Source organism: Plodia interpunctella, chromosome 5, assembly GCF_027563975.2.
Source record: "Plodia interpunctella isolate USDA-ARS_2022_Savannah chromosome 5, ilPloInte3.2, whole genome shotgun sequence".
NCBI classification, from domain to species: domain Eukaryota; kingdom Metazoa; phylum Arthropoda; class Insecta; order Lepidoptera; family Pyralidae; genus Plodia; species Plodia interpunctella.
Genome location: NC_071298.1, coordinates 8,893,146 through 8,910,709, shown reverse-complemented (window position 1 = coordinate 8,910,709; position 17,564 = coordinate 8,893,146). Strand labels below are relative to the sequence as shown.

Below are 17,564 nucleotides of genomic sequence, written 5' to 3'. Positions count from 1 at the left end.
ATATTCATTAAAGCCATTTCGATGACGACACTTGGTTAAATGAATAAACGAAAGAAGTAAATTATGATTTCATTTAACGATAATATGTCATAAACAGTATTAGTCATTGTACTTTTACTATTTTAAGTTTCATATTTACACTTTTATCTTTTGTACAAAAATAAATAACTTACTTTGGTAAAGTTGCAAAAACTGTTCGCTTGCTTCTCCAGCGTTGCAGACTTCTGGCAAGAAGCTGGTTAGAAGTATCAGTACCTGGAAATAAAGATGTGATTTTACAACCAGCCGCCTAGCTGATCTCAAACCTTCTTAAGAATGCTATTGTTACTTATCAGCCACCACTACGGGGGTGCATGTAGTGTAAATTCTAGAAAGGAATCACGCGTCCCACGGTTTTAGTTTCAGATCTGTCGACATTGAATCAAATCTTTTGGGTTGCGTGGTTGCTACAACATCAGCGCCCCTAGCGGCGAATACGCTCGCATTAGCTCTCATTGCAACCAAAGTAAGATAATCTACGAAGCGACTTACAGCTTCAGTCCGCTCGTACTCGGACGCACTGAATGAATGAAATTAATGGAGCCCGGTTGAATGAACTTACAGCCTTGGTGCGGTCGTAGGAGTCGCACAGCGACCTGACCATCTGGCAGGCGGTGTCGCGCGCGATGCGTGAGCTGGGGTCGAACATGACCGGCCGCAGCCAGCCGCCCGCCTCCAGCGACAGCGGCCGCATGCCGTGCGACAGCAGCGTCTGCGTGAATTTAAAAAAAGGCTTTTATTCTATACTGTATTCAAACTTAAATATACAATTACTACATATTTTTTGAATTAAAATATAAGAAAAAATGTCTCATTATTTTCAAATATTTGTTAAAATATCATGTATGAAACAAAACCATTTATAAGAACAAGTTCGATTATTTCATAGCTGAAAGACATCAAATACCCTTACACATTTTAAAAATATATCTCTGTGCCCGTCTGTCTGTATGAACAAAATGAATTCAAAAACGACTAAACGAATATTTGTACAGTTTTCAGCAATAATAGTATTGAACATAGGGCAATCCCGTTACAATCACCACAAATGACTGTATTAACTATGTAAGAACATATTGCAGGCTTCAGTCTTCCTCCTTTGGTAATGCGGTGCCATATCTGTTAACCATTCGACACCACACTATGCAGTGGACAGACGAAGCGAAATCTACGATAACAGAGACAACGTCACAAACCTTCTCACGCCACTTCCCCAGATACTTCTGCGCCAGATGGAAGTCCCTGGGCGGGAAGGCCTCGGCGTCTCCGGGCGGGGCCTCCCGCGCCGGCACGAGCCTCCTCCACTGCGAATGAGGCACCTTCCCCGCCAGCCAGGCCGCCAGGTCCACCACCACGTTGCCCGTCGACGATGCGAGTGCGCTTGGTGTTGTCGTAATCGTGGGCGTTGAATCCTGCTTATAATATATTTATTTAATGCAAAAAGCAATGGCCTTACTTATAAGGAGTATAAACAATGCCCCACCAAGGTCCCAACACGGATTTGTGGTTTCAACGTGCCTACAGAAGCACGGTGCAGCAAATCGAATATATTCAATAAGCCATCATCACGCAGTGGAATAACTGCTGCTACCGCAGGCCCAAACCACTGCGCCTTCGAGATCCTCCAGAATATATATCACTAAACGTGGACAGGACAAGAAATAAACAGTTGTGGAAGGAAATGACATTGCAACAACACACATACACGATAACAAAGTTTACCTTCGCCTCCTTGTTCTGCTCGGAGTCGGTGGAAGTGTTGGAGGGCGCGGGGGGGATGGGCGCCATAATCTGCTGCATATAGCGGAGGCAAGGAAGAGCCACCTGCTGCAGCGCGAACTGGTGTGCTGATAACAAAAATGATTAAATTGGATTAAAACATGTGAAATAAAATAATAAATTAAAATCAGCTTCATTCAGCGCCCAAGTTAATGACTTTACCGAGCCAACCAAAATATTAAGTGTGCCAACTGTCTGTCACACTATTTTGTTTTGATGAAAATCTTTACGAATTCTTTTTAAAGGCAAATTAGATTTTAAAACTTACAGTTAGGGGAAGAAGTATTTATGCCCGGTATGCCAGCCAATGCATCGGCCTTCAGAATAGACTGGGCTGCCGGCGGAATGCCAGCCACTTCGGTCAGTTGAGGGCAACACCTGCAAAAGCAAATATATTAACTTGTATAAACACAATATAAGACAAGTTAACGAAAGACGTCAGACGTCTTTACATGAAACATTTTTTTAACCTGTTCCGTCCCACTGCTGCGAATGTTTGCCGCATGCTATTAATTGGATACCTTTGGATAGGTATGTACGTACGAAAAGAGACGTAGAACGATGAATTTATCTAACAAAAAAAAACGCGACAGTTGTAATAAAATAATACATACCAAACCCAGAGCTTCACAATACAGCGAAGTCGTGCCTCCCAACATTCCGTTGAATCTTGAACTTTCACCAACGACCCCAACAATAACACCAAAGGTCGAACCTAAAAATAATAACAATCACTAATATTTTTTAATCGTAGGATCGACGAACGAACAATAGTTTTCGATTTTAAATTTTAATATCTGATAACGCGGTTACTGTCGCCACTGACTGGTCAACAACTTTATACTCTTGACTGCCAATTCGAAGAAAATTTTCTAAATTACTTTTAAAATCGAATAAAAAAGGAAGTAGAAAATGATTGTATTTTTATTATAAATTAAAGTATTAGGTTTCATAAGACACTCGTTTATCTTTTCGAAACTATTATATCCGTTATCTTACCGAGTTGTTATGGTCTTGCGACGCGGCGTGTCCCATGAGCGACAGCGTAATCCTCTGGGAGAGAAGGTTGCACAGTTGTTCTGTCGCGGGCAAGTTGTCACGCGTCACGAGACAAATCAGGGCGCGAACTTCTTCTTGGCACTGTAACGACCATAAACCATTAATAAAATTTTGAATTTATAAAAGTGGTATATTTTATAAGTCTTCTAAAATAATTTCTGTGAGACCGGGCAAGTTATGTGCAGCTGACAGTTAGAAAAATATTAGCTTTTATTTCGTCGTAACCTCCGAATATAGTTCTAAATGCGAAAAACCTATATATATATCAACGGATCAAATATACAAAGAAACCTGTGTATCAACTTGAGCACAGCTACAATGAAAGTCACACAAACGTCACGTAAAGGTGCGGGACTTATTTCGCTGTCGAACGGAAAGGGGCGGAGCCATGCCAGAATTACTTCTACGATTCTGCCCTTCGTATAGTCACACAACTATTGATATATAAGTGGCAATAAGGCGTCTTCTCCTTGTTTTTGTTACTACCTGTCTATTCGCCGCCAGTTACCTGCGGAGTGCCGCGATGCAAGTTGTGCTGCACCAGCTCGTGCACCAGCCCGAAGCGGCACAGCCGAGCGCGGTGCTCGTGCTGCGAGGCCAGCGCGCGCAGCAGCGTCAGGCACTGCTCCGCGCACGCCAGCGAACACCCGTAGCAGCCGCTGCCGGATTCTGGTAACAAACACACGTTACAGAATAGGCTCTATTGCATTCTAAAGGTCCACCACCGCATTGGTGTGCAGATACTTTGTAGTACGGTTGTGGAAAGGAATTCTTCATGGAATTATGACGCTTGCGTGTTGCATATTTTGCTGACAAGACCAGTCTGTCAGTGTAAAGTATGTTTACAAAGGAAGCTTTAAAGCTCACTTTCAATCAAAAAATCTTGAACGTATAGATTGTACGTACCTTTGGTGAAATCTCCATCGTAGTTTTGCACGAGTCCAGCATACACGGGAAGAGTGTCACCCTTCAGCTGTTCGCTTTGTGACCGATCATAGGTCACCAACTCTTTCCTAAGAACAAAACAATCACCAGGTCGTATGTTAATCTAGCATTCCACTACAAAAAAAATTGAAAAAATATTCTTTTAAAGTTATATCCCCAAAGTAATTCCCCATAGTCCAAGGTAGCAGTTGTTTATATGCCCGTTTGACGATAGCAACTCAGTTGTATCATGTATCGTTTGCATCATAGCCAAAAAGTTGGGGTTTCATGCCTGTTTGCTTGCATAGCATAAAAAAAATTAGAAATCTGAAGAAATAATTAATTTAATGGAGAATTTACTCATCAGTTTACTTTGCCAATTCTCTCACCTGCATGCCAGCACTTTCTGTATGATCTTGGAGAGGTCCTCGAAATGTCCCTTGCTGTCGACGCAGTACTTGTGCGCAAGAGTTTGGATCACGCGGTTAATCTGAGCGCCGCCGAACGAAGTGTTGCTCGCGTTGCTGTTCTCGTCGCCCGTGCGCCCTTCCAGACGGTGTTCGCTTATCTTGTGAAGCAGCGACTGGACGAAAAGAAGTATACGATTCAATTTTTTTAACTTCATTAATTTATGGGCTTTTGTCTGTTGGACATGTCAGTTCAATCGCAACAAAAATAATTCACTCCATTTTCAAAGTATTCTTTTCTTTATTATTAGGTAATAGTTTATTAGCTTTGCATATACACCAATATGCCGCACAAGCACAAAAAGGCATCAGAGTATCGAAAAGTAGCTAAACAAAAGACATGACGAAGTGTATACGTTTCTCTGTCTACAAAGCGTACAAACGAAATCTCACCTCCATGACAGGCTTGTTAGCCACAAGCTGCCTGTAAACGCGATCGGCTTTATCCAACAAAGCGCCGATGGTCTGCACCATCTTCTTCCTCTCCTCGTCATTCTCTATGGTGTCGACGGCGCAGCACGGCCGTGCAGTTAGAGTGTAGTCGAACTTAGCGTACTTGCAGAAACCGCACGCGTGGCAAAGGAACGGATCTTTCTCGTCGTAGTTTATGGCACTGAGAAAAAAATATTTTTCTTTATTTCCTTTTATTACCAAGTAAGCGGAAACGCGCAGGCTGCAGTAACCATTTCCCTTCAGGCGAGCCGCATGCCTTGCTCAGCTTGCTTATGCATAATCATAATAATATAAAAAGGTAGTATGAAAAAAGAATAACGGCCGCCCGCAATTTGATCTACATTTTTTGAGATAAAAGATATGATAAAGAAGATATCTCCATCTCTAATTCCAAATTTCATCAAAATCGGTTGAGTAGTTATAGAGTTCATTTTATACACGAAAATCTTTCCTCTTTTTAAAGATATAAAAGTACGGAAGTCATATTCTGCATTTATACCTAAAATCAAGTCAATTTCTCTTTCGGACTAGGTCAAATACATATGAGGAAAAACAAAATGTTTCCACATACCGACACTTGTGACATTGGAACACGTTTTCGCCGCAGTTGCCGCAGACGCCGGGGTTCGCGGGCACCGACTGCGAGCAGCGGGGACATTGCAGCGATTCACCTGCGAATAATTTGTAACATTGTATATAGAATAAACCTACCCAAATTCTTTCTAAATTCGTCCCTAACATAGGACCAAGGAGAGAGTACTGCTTCCGTGGATGTTGTACTAGGGACACTATCCTTAGCAGCTACTAGACAACCATAGCTTTCACAAGGAGACTTCAGGCAGGTAGTCAGTCGGTAAAATTACAGCCGATTCTTCTAAATTTTTAAGGTTTATTTTCCACGGGCGATATCACAGTCCCAAATGCCAAAAGAAATACGCGAGAACAAAAGAGATAGATCTATGCAGGATAAATAACTTGATCGGTCGACTCTACGCAACACACATTTACATATTATACAACGAGAAAAAAAATCAAGAGGCATCATGCGTCCTAATTTTCTTAATTTTACTTTTACAAGCTATACTTCATTGTTTCTGAATATCCAATCAGAGTGAATATATCTGAAATGACTTACCAGTGGCTTGTTGATTCTCATAGAAGTCAGCGTACTCCATCATGAGGTTACACGCTACGATTGGCAGTGGGAAGTCGACGCGGACTTCTGATTGGCCAGACTGCAGTTGTACGCGCTTGGCTTTGTGCCACATGCCTGCAGCAAACGGATTGTATGCAATATCTAATTACAAATAACATGAATATAAAACTTTGTAAAACTACAACCAATCCCCATTTTAAGAGCACTTTTATGTTGTTTTTGGAGTTCTCTCTTCGTTGCTCAAGTATTAGGAAGAAAAACTTTCCTCACACATTTTCTCGCCATTATCAATATATTTCTGATTCTTAAGACGCCACAGGCTACGCTACATTGTTCCACAAATTTAGACCACCCGAATGAAAACTTTACTGTTAAAACTTTTAACTCACTGGGTTTATTCTTGAGTTCTTGCACAGCTTGAACCGTGCGGTTGTTGTAGTAGAAGTTGATAGTCCGCACCATCTTGCTCCGCTTGATGTCGCCGATTCTGAGACTGATGCGGCTGATCATGTGGCTGTTGACCAGTTTGACGATCTGCGTAGTCGTCGTGAACTTCGAGTCGATCTGCGTGCGGTACAACGGATTAGTTCTTATTTATTGCGTTACATGTAATACACTCTACGATAATGCCCGACAGAAAATCTTTATGAAAGAAGCATGACCAAATATCTATTCTGAATTACGCTCAGTGAGGCGATATAATCTATGGAAATTTTCAAACTTGTTCCGACGAAGTTTCAATCTAAGGTTTACAAAAAATATGCACTGACCTCCTAAGTAACTCTTCAGCATTCTTCCCTCGTAAATAAAAGACCTATGAAAATACATTTTAAAGAAAAGTATTGAGTAGAATATTTTCGAGTGTACCAACCTTGATAGTGGGCAGTTTGATGGTGGCCATCGGCACCTCGGGGTTGTTGCACACGAGGCACGGCTCGGATTCCAGGTAGTACCCGTCTAGTTCCACGTACGCACCGAGAGCCGCGTACAACGCAGAGTTTCCGTGCGACGATAGCAACGAGTTCTGGTTGCGCAGGAGATCTACCGCACTGCCCACGTATTTCTGTATGAATTTGGATTAAGATTAGATAGTGATATGCTAGAATGTGTCAAGTGACAAAAGACTTTTTTAACACATAAATTAGTGAACAGCTTTTACGTTTTACGGAGTAATCATGCAAGATAACATGTACTTGTTGGTACATGTACATCATTGTTTACCATAAATTTCTTAATTTGAATGCATACTTATTTAACTGCGTTAAGAGAAAATAGATTTGTAAGTCCATTTGATTCAAGTCATTTGACAAATGGGTTTTGAAGGATATAGTACCGCGTGTATTAAATTATACACTTTCACCAACCTCAGTGTCAATGTTGGGCGTCTTCAGCGTGAAGTATCCCAGCAGGTCGACGAACTGCGCCGCCTTGCGGCCGTACTGCGGCAGGGTCGGCCAGATTCCCCACAGTAAGGACACTAGCGACGCTTGGTCGGGCTGCGGCGAGTTACTGAACAAAATACCAAACATATATTTTTAGCAAGATGTGCAAAAAGCCCTATAGAAAAAAAAATGTATCTGCAAGATGTGCAAAAAGCCCTAAATGTTTAGTTATTGCAATTGGTGATCTGCACTCAGAGCAATTTCTATCTGAGATCAAGCATCAAAGATACAATCTATGCTTATATGACAAAAAAAAACTTACTTGTAAATGGCAAGCAGCAGAGCATGGGCCTGCCAACGCACAGCGGTCGAGTTTGTCTCTAACAAGAACGCTTTCACGAACATTTTCAGTTCATCTTGAGATACCTGCAAATATTCATTCATTAAAAAAGAATAAACTTGGCCACGAAAACAAAAGAGTACAAAACATAAACTGGTTTAATTCAAAAACGTCACGAAGGCGATGCATGGGTACCCACCTCTCATGATTTCATGCAGTGCTTGTGTTGTAAGAGAGAGCAGTGTAATTACAGGATATTAAGGCGAAAGATCCTGGCCACAAAGTACCTCTAGTAGCGCAGGCGTCCATAGGTCATGTGTTTGTCAATTACCATCGGGTGGGCCGCATGCCTGTTTGAGAGATGGATGAGAGAGAGAGAACAACGAACCTGCTTGAGGATCTGCTGCACCAGCACCGGTACTCTCTGCTCCTGGAACTTAGCGCCGTCCGATACGAACGCGGCGTCGCTGTCGGCGCTGCGCTCGCGCTCCGGCGGCCATTCCGACGACGACTGTTGCTGTTCAAACAAAACAATTTCATTATACTTTCATAACAATACAAAATCCTTTATTGCACATTATTTTCATATTCATATTATTTTATTTATTCGCCAACCAATTTATATTTTATGTATACATATAAAAAAGTATTGAATGTATATATTACAGCTAGTATTGAATACAGCGTGGTTTGGTAGAGCTACTCTATGCAACTGGCTGTGAGTAGGGATTTTAAAAAATATATTTTTCAAACGACTTAATACGTTAAATGACGCAGTAATTTCGAATACAAAATTAGTAAATTGGTGCAAGGATTCCACATTTAGCGTGCGCCTTATAAGATATGCTGCTGAATTTCGACTAGCATATATATCTATAAATAGAATTAGATAATATTTTTACCTTAGGATTGTTAGAAGACGGCTGATGCTGGTTCGGACAAAGCGCGCACTGCAGCAGCTGCAGTACAGTGGGCGCCACATGCGGGTGTACCCTTCGAGCAATAACCACTAGCCAAGATAAAGCCGTCACTCGTTCAACGGCGCACGTGTGTTGCCAGTTGCCTGTACGAGCGCTTACGATTTCCGCGCATGCCTGTGAATAAATAAATATATGATTTTCCTAATCGCGCCCCGGGGATACATTCCCATTGAATCTCGATATGAAAATTGTTATTAATTTTAGTTGCATTTTGCAAACTAGTAGTTAGTAGTAGTTGCATTTATTCATATTGTGTTATGGACCAAGTGATTAATCGGATGTTATAAAAAGAAGTCTCCGCAACTTGAATAGTACCCAAAATGAGAGGGTAATCTAATATTATCAAATTGACTTGGCTATATTTAATAATATAGCCAAGCATACGACATAATTACATAACAGACGAGCATAATTGCTCGTCATCTATTGGAACATAACAACTAAAATAGTTTTATCACTATTATTAACTACAAAACTTAGCGACAGAAAAGAATGCCGTAAAACCTACTCCATTTTTGAACGACGACTGCTGTCAATAAATGCAGAAAGAAACCGATTTAAACATTCAAAATTCTCACTTTGAGATGATCCATGAGCTGCACAAGCTTATCATACGCGGGGTCGGTAGTGAGCAGCGCACGCGCCGCATTCAAGTGCGTGTCGAGCGCGTGGACGTCACGCAGCTGTCGGTAACGCTCGCGAGTGCCGCACAACAGTAGCAGCAGTTTGCGTACTTGTTTCCTGCGGGACAAACGGTTTAATCCAGAAATGTGAAAAGAAGGCTTGTATAACTGCGTGATCAGTGAATTGCTCTTTGAATATTTGACTAGAACTATGATAGTGTAAGCGATATTTGACGGGCATAAAAATATTGGTGGACCCCACTTCATAGGCGTTATTGTTTGTTTCGGTCTTTTTGAAACATTTTTGGCACTTTTTGCTTATATTTCTTTGAATTCGTGGCTTCACAACAGAGAATGACAATGGTAGCAACGTTCAGATGGTAAGAGTATAGTGATCATATAAAACTTAATAAATTACAGTTTGTGTTCTTAGCTTTGCATTTGAGTGAGCTATTTAAAACAGGATGTTGTACAAGATAAAGGATATCACATATTACAATACAAACAATATTATAAAATAGTAAAGTAATAAATACCACTATCAAAATACGTTCGCGTTCACACGGTTCACACTCACAATAATACAAAACTGTTTTGACGGCAAACTGTTTAATGTGATTGCTTGGTGAATGTGCGATTAACCCGCCAAAAACAGCAAACACTATCATAGCCTTATAAATGAGGTGCAACGGCACAACTAAGTACACTAAACGTTGCGAGTACTCACAATACAGTGATGCGTTGCACCGCTTCTTGTATCAGAGACTTCCTTACATGGTCAACAAGAAAACATCAGGATTACAATGTAAATCAATTTATTACAGACACTAGCGACAAAATTTCGTAGGTTGCTGTGGTAGTGACCCACAAATTGCCACGTAAGTGAGATATGGAACAAGACTCGTATCACATTTATCCGTACATTTATTACTTCCACCATCTTAAGCGTACATTTTTTACGTAAAATACGACTTATATTGCTCTCCGGAATGTTCAGTCTACCGTTTGTCTATTTTCCCAAACTTTTTTTATTTTCTCAATACGTCTTGCCTTAAAGCCTTACCACAACAACCCACCCAATTAAAGCATATCTCAAAAACAATGAATATATAACACTACCTGAGCGGAGTCTGTTGGTTCATCATGTATTCGCAGAGCAGAGTTCGCCAACGAGCGTCGAAATGCGCGGGGTCACAATGCTTGTGGATCTGACAGGGGAGGCGCAAGGCCATCTCCATCAGAAGCTGAGGGTAGTTGTCGAACACGTCCAATGCATGACCTGTATAGAGAGAAATTTAATAAGTAATTTAAAGGCTGTTTAATAAGTAATTTTATAAATTCAATGACAAATCGTTTGTCATTGACCATGGGCAAATGTGAAATTTAAGTATGTTGAGAATTTGACTATGTAAAAGCATGCAAGTTAACTTACTCTTAACATATTCTTTGACGAAGAACGGCTGCATATCTGGCAGCGGTTGTGGAGGTTGAGGCTTCAGTAGTTGTTGGCCAGGGGTGGTGGTGCCAGTATCTAAAAAAATATATAATAAATTTATATTTTTTAGGTTTGACCTTCGCTCATTAACTCTTAATATTTATTCGGTGTACGTAGTCCTGTCAATTACAAAAAAACGGACAGTTTATGTACGACAGCTTAGGTATTTTATGAGGCGTTCAACTATCGAAATTAAATAAGTCGAAAAAATAAATTTTCTACATACAGTCAGGAGGACTTAGTCGTTCATATAGATATCTCACTCACTATTAGTCTTCTCTTTCCAGTAGGGCAGCAGCGCGGCCAGCACGCGGTAGCAGTGGTGCGGCGCGCCGGCGCGCACGAGCGCCGCGGCCGCCAGGCGCGACACGTGCGCTGCGCACGCGCCGCCCGTCACCTCCGCGCGCGCGCCCGCGCCTCCGCCCGCGCCGCCGCCGCCGCCGCTCGTGCCCGACGTCTTCCAGCGAGCCATGAGGACGCCTGGAGAAAGAAACGTGTCTAACTTGATGAAGATACTTCGCAATTTTTATTTATATTGTGTCCAATAGGTATTTCTGTGTAACCTAATTTTGCCTACAAAACAATGTTACATATTCAATGATATTGACAAACTTTGACACAAAAAAAACTCACTGAGCAATCGCATGATAACCAACTGCAGCTCTCTCCTATTGGTCCTCTCGTGTATAGGGGACGTGGCTTCCTCGCCCGAGTCTAACTCCGACACTAACAACTCGAGCCTCATAATAGCCAGTTGTAATTCTCTTCTGTCCGTGCGTTCTTCAGTAGAAGATGACGGGTCTTCTCCTTGGATGTCCAGTTCGGAGACTAACAGTTCTAGAAGGCGGTCGAGTACGACGCGATCGCCTTCCACGCTAGAGTCTAGATCGCTGGCAAGCATGAGCACCACCTGTGGAGTAAAGTGAAGATTTAGGTACATTTTGTATATTCATGTAGGCCAAGAAAGCACCTACTATTGTTTGACATATACAGATAAAATATTCTACTTTCACATATAAGACTTAACAACTTTCCAATCCCTACATACCTGGACGAATGGTATAGCGCGCACTCCAGGAAGCGATCGGAGTGAAGGCAGCGCGTCGAGAGCAGCGGACAGCAGCGACAGACGTAGTGCGTGAAGCTTGCGGGTTTCAGTCTCTGCCTCCACCGCACGAGACGTGGACGCGACGGGTTGCGACGACGATGCCGAGGGGCCGGCTGGTGGGTAACAAAATAACTTCATTTTTTTTTAAACAAAATAATAGCGGTGAAATGCAAATGTTAAAGCTGGGTCCGCAGTGCGTGTTTTGCCCCACACAACAACAACAAAAACCTGTCTACACTCAACAAAATCGTTAACAAAAAATATTGTTCAAAAATACACATTTTTGTTTGTGAAGAAACACCAAAGTTTTGTGTATGTGTTTTTGTTGCATGTTTTAAAAAAACTTTGACTGGATACTCAGCTTCAGATTTTATATTGGTAAATAAAGAATATTGTTGCGATGCTACAACTGGCAGAAGAGACAAACCCAAAAAGTGTTGGCTTGATGTCAAGGTAGATATGCGTGCCAATGGTTTGACTACTCGCAGAAGAAAAAATGAGAAAGCGGACCCTGGACTCCAACGTTATGTGGATGGAGAAGTAACTCGGGAGACGTTCAGATGACTGCGATATTATTATACCAGACTATAGCACAAGCGGTGTTTCGACATTGACAAGTCTTCTATAGTTTAAAATAAATTACAAAGATTGTTCCATGGCATCGGATGGTTTATATACCATTTGATGATGCGCCATTTGCGTAATATTTTCTGAAGCATTAAGTTCAAATTAATCACGTTAAAGTATTATCACGCAAAACGAAAAAAACAAATTAGTGAAAAATTACAAAATTTAAAAATAAAATTAGTTAAAATACTAATTATAATGTGTTAGAAAAAATAAACATGACTTGATGTAATATAATACTAGCCTGCAATGGCAACAGGCGCGGCATTGGATGGCATCGAGCTCGATGTGGGAGCTCCCACCAATTCTCCTACAACATTTATTTACACCATTAAATTTGTATTTCGTTGTAAATAACGATTCATTTTTCGTAAAAAAAATATTATTTAAACGATTCGAAATTGCCCGAAATACATGTACATGTCCAGTGAATGTGCAATGTGATTTTTTAAAAATTTATTTACCTACCATAAACACTTGCAGAGACTATACAGTCAGAACTTATCAAAATAACAATTCGTAAAATGTGCACACACACTCAACAACTTGACAACCTCCGAGGCGTAGTAGTCACCCGTCCGTTATCTGGGGGTTCTGGGTTCCATTCTCAGCGTTGGTAAACATTTGTACCTATAATGATATATTTGTCTGCGGTTCTGGATGTGTTATGCCCATGTCTGTGTTTGGATACAAACACATGATCCGATGGATACATCGGACCCGCGATACAAGTTTAGTGTGGGCAATTCGGAAACCGATAAAAAAGTAAAGTTAGTGACCGTATGCACTGCTGCGGCCGGAGACGCCGCCGATGCTGTCGGCGCCGGAGCCGCCGCTCTCGGAGCCGGCGGAGCCGGGCGGCTCGGCCGGCGACGTGCGCAGTGTGCTGCCGTCTGTCGCCGCCGTGCTGCCTTCGTCGTCAGACCTGGATGCGAGTATAGTTTCTTACTAACTGTGGTCCGCAGCTCAACTCTTTTAGAGCATTACAATTGGAATTTCGATAAAAATCGGAATAGATATATACTCATTTACCGCCTTATTAATAAACAATTAAATCTCTGATTAGGTTTGGAGTAGTTTTTCTTTGATTTGTCCCTCTCTCTCTTTTCAGCATTTGACATTAAAAGAACGAGACAATACATACAAAGCATAACTATTCCGAGGCTAATCAAAGAATAAAGTTTTTATTAATAAGGGGGTTTGAGTATATATGTATCTATTCCAAATTTTATCAAAATCGGTCGGTCGAAGCGTGTCTGACAGCTTTCCGCATTTATAATTTACTAATTACAAAATACGAGTAAAAACATAATAAATCATACACCTAAATAAGGTTATTTGGAGGTCACACCATCTATTGGTGAAATATATAGTTAAATATAGAATAACCAGCTTTTGCCCGCGGGTTCACCCTCGTTAATTTACCGAGATGAAAGGTACCCTGTGTCCATTTCCATAGTTCAAACTATACGTATGCAAAATTTCAAAGGGATTGGTTGAGTAGATAGAGCGTGAAGAAGTAACAAACAAACTTTCGCATTTATAATATTAGTCAAGATTAGGATATAGTTACCCAGTGGGTGAAGCCGTGGCGTCGCTAAAGCCGGGCGCGGGCGGCGGCGGGGCGGAGGGCGCGGGGGGCGCACGTCGCGGCTGCTCCTGTAGGGACAGGGCAATGGCGAGCTCCACCATAGTTTCGTCGTCCGCATCGGGAGGAATATCCAATAGAGCTTCCAGGCCTGTGAACGAAAGTCACATAATCATAGGCATAAATAACGTCGTCGAAAAACTAAAACTGGTGTAATTTTTTTCTTTTGACATGTTCGAATCAACATTGAATTTACCTCCTGCGGATTATAAGCTGGTAACCTGATTATTTACGCTACACATTTATCCATACTAATATTATAAAGAGTCAGTGTTTCTAAGTTTGTGAATATGTGAGTTTGCTAACGCACAAAACAGATGACAACCCAATGTTTTATATATTACAAGAATTAATTGGTACTCTTCTCAATTATCATCCAAAGGATGTGTGTCCAAACGGTTCCAAACGTTAACCAACCCTTCCTAAACATGAACAAGCGCTTATTGGACACTGAATATGATATCCTACCTCCTTCGGGCGCCAGCAACACCATGGGTTCCAAAGAGTCATCCACCTCCATGAACTGGTTGTCTTGTTGCTCGTCGCGGTTGGCGCCTAGTTCAGATTCTGATACCACTGCCTCCGTGATAGAACTGGTGGGTTGAGCTGTAGTTACTGATGAACCAGCACCTATTTTAGATAAAACAAAATTTTATTACATAATTTAATTTAAAATGTAAATAAATTACTTAATGAATTTGGAATGTGCATCAAATTATTATTTAAAGTATACACTTAATTTTCATATCACCTATTTATTATTTTTTGTGAATTTTAATAAGCACAAAAATATTTCTAATATATTTAATTGGCCTGTCCCTGATACTTCTTTCTCGTGGGAAATTCAAGATAAAAGTAATTTACGTCCTAAGCTAATATATATTCCACCCATGTAAAAATTTTCATCGCAGATTTTACGTGATTAGGTAACCAACATTCACAGTCATTCGTATCCCAACTTTCTCATTCATAATCATAATATGAGTATTTATTGAAGTTTTTACCAGGAGTATTGGGCGGCGAAGGAATATACACCCTTCGCCTCTTGACCCTCGGCCTAAGGACCCGCATAAGAGCCGTCTTGGCGCCGAAACTAATGCTTTGATCTTCGGCGAGCAGCAGCGAAAGATATATCTGGTTTCCGAATTCAACCTGTTACAGAAGAAATGTACTTATTGTTAAGCATATTTTTATTAGTTTATAATTCAGTAACAAAAGTAATCTTGTCTGGCTCAAAATATCGATCTTAGAACAAGTTAGTCAAATGATCTGTGCAATATATAATTAGTGATAAGAGTTACAATAGTAATAAGGGACCATGAAGATTTTTTGCCTTTGGGGAGGCATTTGCCTCGCTACTATAGGCTATCATAAAAACAGAGGAAACATCTTTATTTCTTTATGCCGACTACACTATCGCCGAAATCGGAAAGATGGCGATACGGATGCATGAACTTTGCATAATTTGTATGAGTTTACCGCAACGAAAAGCCAGCAATTTATACCGAATCCACCTAGTTCTGTCCGCGATAGTGTGGAGCCGGCATTAGGATTCGAAACAGAACCAGATTTCAATCCACTCACACAATCAGCTGGCTGCATTTGGAATGCGTGCACGATATCGGCCAACGCGTGGAGCGTGTGTTCCGCGTGCCGCAGCCCGTACTGCAGAATGCCGGGTGGAGTGGCGCTGCGACAACCGGCCAGACGCCATAGAACGCTGGTTAGCAATGCGCAGAGGTGGCTCTCCTTCTCTTTGCCGTCTTGCGGAGTCTCCTTCCAGAGGACGGACCAGTCGCCTGTGAAAACACGCGAGAATAATTGACAGACAATTAAGAACTATTGGACGCGTCAACGTGGCACTCTATCCTTTTACTCTTAGGTATTTCCTTGATGCAAACGAGCGGCGGCGTCAATCAAGCTTGCAGCGAAGAAAGTCTGACCAAGCTTATAAAACAAGCTGAAATTGTTTTCTCACTTTTTTTACCCACTTTATTTACGAATGAGCGCAGTACGTTGTCATGACATATGCGGTACTAACTCGCTCCGAGGCTTCGGTCCATAGAAATTTCCGGATATAAAGAACCTTTTGAGTTAAGTGATATATTAGACCCGTCAACCAAAACGAAATTTGTCAGATTTTGTTGAGTGACAAACATTCTCACACAGAAATATGGTTTTGCGTATTTAGAGTAATATTCATTACTAGCTGACCTCGAGCAGGTCTGGCCGGCGTAGGTGCAGTATACTTGACGAGATGCTGCGGGCGCGCGACAGCCACTCCGCGGGCCAGCAGCACCAGACGGAAGTACGCTTCCGGGTCTATGTTCCTGGCGTCCGGCGTATCACGGAGTTCTTGAAGCGATGTGCACACGTATTTTAGTATGGCTTGATCCTATAGAAAAAAGGCCAGCATTACGCTTATTCAGTTTAATGAGAAAAGGAATGTAAAGAACACGTCATCTTCAGACTGCATCAAAGAAATCCTTTTAGGCTTCAAGTCGCCTTTTACATGTTTTTATGAATTCAAATAAATCTAAAACTTAATATTGAGATACTAATGCGCATTTTGCGCAAGCCGCCTTATACGTTCCCGAACACACAGCTAACCAACCCAAGCGACATATTTCACACAAGCTTTGTACCCATTCCCATGCACGTACTATGAGACGGTAGTATAGAACATAACACGCTTATTTCATAAATTTTCGGAAGTATCCGACCTGTTCAAGTAACTTACCTTATACTGATGGTAATACGTATTATGCAGCGCCCTCAGCAAGCACTGCGCACGGGCGTGTAAATGCGCTCCAGCGGGCGCACAAAGCAGTTTCCTCGCTGCCTCGGCGCCCCCTTCGCCGATAACCACGGCGGTGGTTGTACTTGAAGCGGCTGCAGCGGGCGCAGCGGCCGCCGGTACCGCGCCTGCGCCGAGCTCAAGCGCTTCAAGCGCTGCGCAGGCGAGGCGCTCTAGCGAACTCGGCTTCCAAGCGCCGCTGTTTGATTCCGATTCCTGTTCAACATAATATCACAGTTTAAATAATACCCCAGATAATATGCAGTTTTAAGAAATATAATTGTCTTATATTAACTAGTTTAATGGAACCTAAAATGAATTACCAGAAAAGAGATAGATGATCAGACAACTTTTTATCACATTATTACTTACCTGAGCCACTTTACTTGATGAAGGACAGGCTGAAGGATCTTCATTCTCCTCAGGCCAGCCAAATTGTTCTTTGTTCTTCCCATATACCTAAACGTAAAAATACAATGTAATGGTTAATCTGTTTTTTTAAGTCAATTTTAGACAAGCCGTTACAAATGTTATATTTGTGTATTGTTTAATGTCCACTACAGGATTAAGGAAATTCAGAACAAAACAGGATTACGATGAAATCTTCTATCTTGTAAGACGTATTTCCCGCTCTAGTTGCCCCCGCGTTTCCCAACTAATATCCTCCGGTGGATGTCAAATGAGGCG

General features: G+C 41.6%; 1 protein-coding gene across 6 annotated transcripts in view; it reads right to left on the bottom strand.

Moving 5' to 3' along the window:
• The window catches only part of poe (purity of essence), a 51,083-nt gene that overhangs the window by 9,342 nt on the left and 24,177 nt on the right, over window positions 1-17,564 (bottom strand). For 2 of the 6 annotated variants that reach the window (XM_053745588.1, XM_053745587.2), the window contains exons 48-82: window positions 17,250-17,336; window positions 16,821-17,093; window positions 16,295-16,475; window positions 15,665-15,879; window positions 15,085-15,232; window positions 14,549-14,710; window positions 14,006-14,171; window positions 13,212-13,357; window positions 12,677-12,742; window positions 11,746-11,918; window positions 11,331-11,607; window positions 10,965-11,177; window positions 10,635-10,733; window positions 10,322-10,481; window positions 9,930-9,971; window positions 9,158-9,320; window positions 8,502-8,693; window positions 7,988-8,116; window positions 7,582-7,685; window positions 7,242-7,386; window positions 6,749-6,940; window positions 6,267-6,441; window positions 5,857-5,991; window positions 5,293-5,392; window positions 4,662-4,881; window positions 4,191-4,384; window positions 3,784-3,890; window positions 3,386-3,546; window positions 2,818-2,958; window positions 2,433-2,533; window positions 2,087-2,196; window positions 1,762-1,886; window positions 1,236-1,451; window positions 602-751; window positions 174-255 (exon numbers count right to left, since the gene is read on the bottom strand). In XM_053745588.1, the coding sequence (XP_053601563.1) occupies window positions 174-255; window positions 602-751; window positions 1,236-1,451; window positions 1,762-1,886; window positions 2,087-2,196; window positions 2,433-2,533; window positions 2,818-2,958; window positions 3,386-3,546; window positions 3,784-3,890; window positions 4,191-4,384; window positions 4,662-4,881; window positions 5,293-5,392; window positions 5,857-5,991; window positions 6,267-6,441; window positions 6,749-6,940; window positions 7,242-7,386; window positions 7,582-7,685; window positions 7,988-8,116; window positions 8,502-8,693; window positions 9,158-9,320; window positions 9,930-9,971; window positions 10,322-10,481; window positions 10,635-10,733; window positions 10,965-11,177; window positions 11,331-11,607; window positions 11,746-11,918; window positions 12,677-12,742; window positions 13,212-13,357; window positions 14,006-14,171; window positions 14,549-14,710; window positions 15,085-15,232; window positions 15,665-15,879; window positions 16,295-16,475; window positions 16,821-17,093; window positions 17,250-17,336 (5,350 nt within the window). The remainder of the gene's footprint in view (window positions 1-173; window positions 256-601; window positions 752-1,235; window positions 1,452-1,761; window positions 1,887-2,086; window positions 2,197-2,432; window positions 2,534-2,817; window positions 2,959-3,385; window positions 3,547-3,783; window positions 3,891-4,190; window positions 4,385-4,661; window positions 4,882-5,292; window positions 5,393-5,856; window positions 5,992-6,266; window positions 6,442-6,748; window positions 6,941-7,241; window positions 7,387-7,581; window positions 7,686-7,987; window positions 8,117-8,501; window positions 8,694-9,157; window positions 9,321-9,929; window positions 9,972-10,321; window positions 10,482-10,634; window positions 10,734-10,964; window positions 11,178-11,330; window positions 11,608-11,745; window positions 11,919-12,676; window positions 12,743-13,211; window positions 13,358-14,005; window positions 14,172-14,548; window positions 14,711-15,084; window positions 15,233-15,664; window positions 15,880-16,294; window positions 16,476-16,820; window positions 17,094-17,249; window positions 17,337-17,564) is intronic. The other 4 variants (XM_053745589.1, XM_053745590.1, XM_053745591.1 and 1 more) reach the window with 4 other exon arrangements.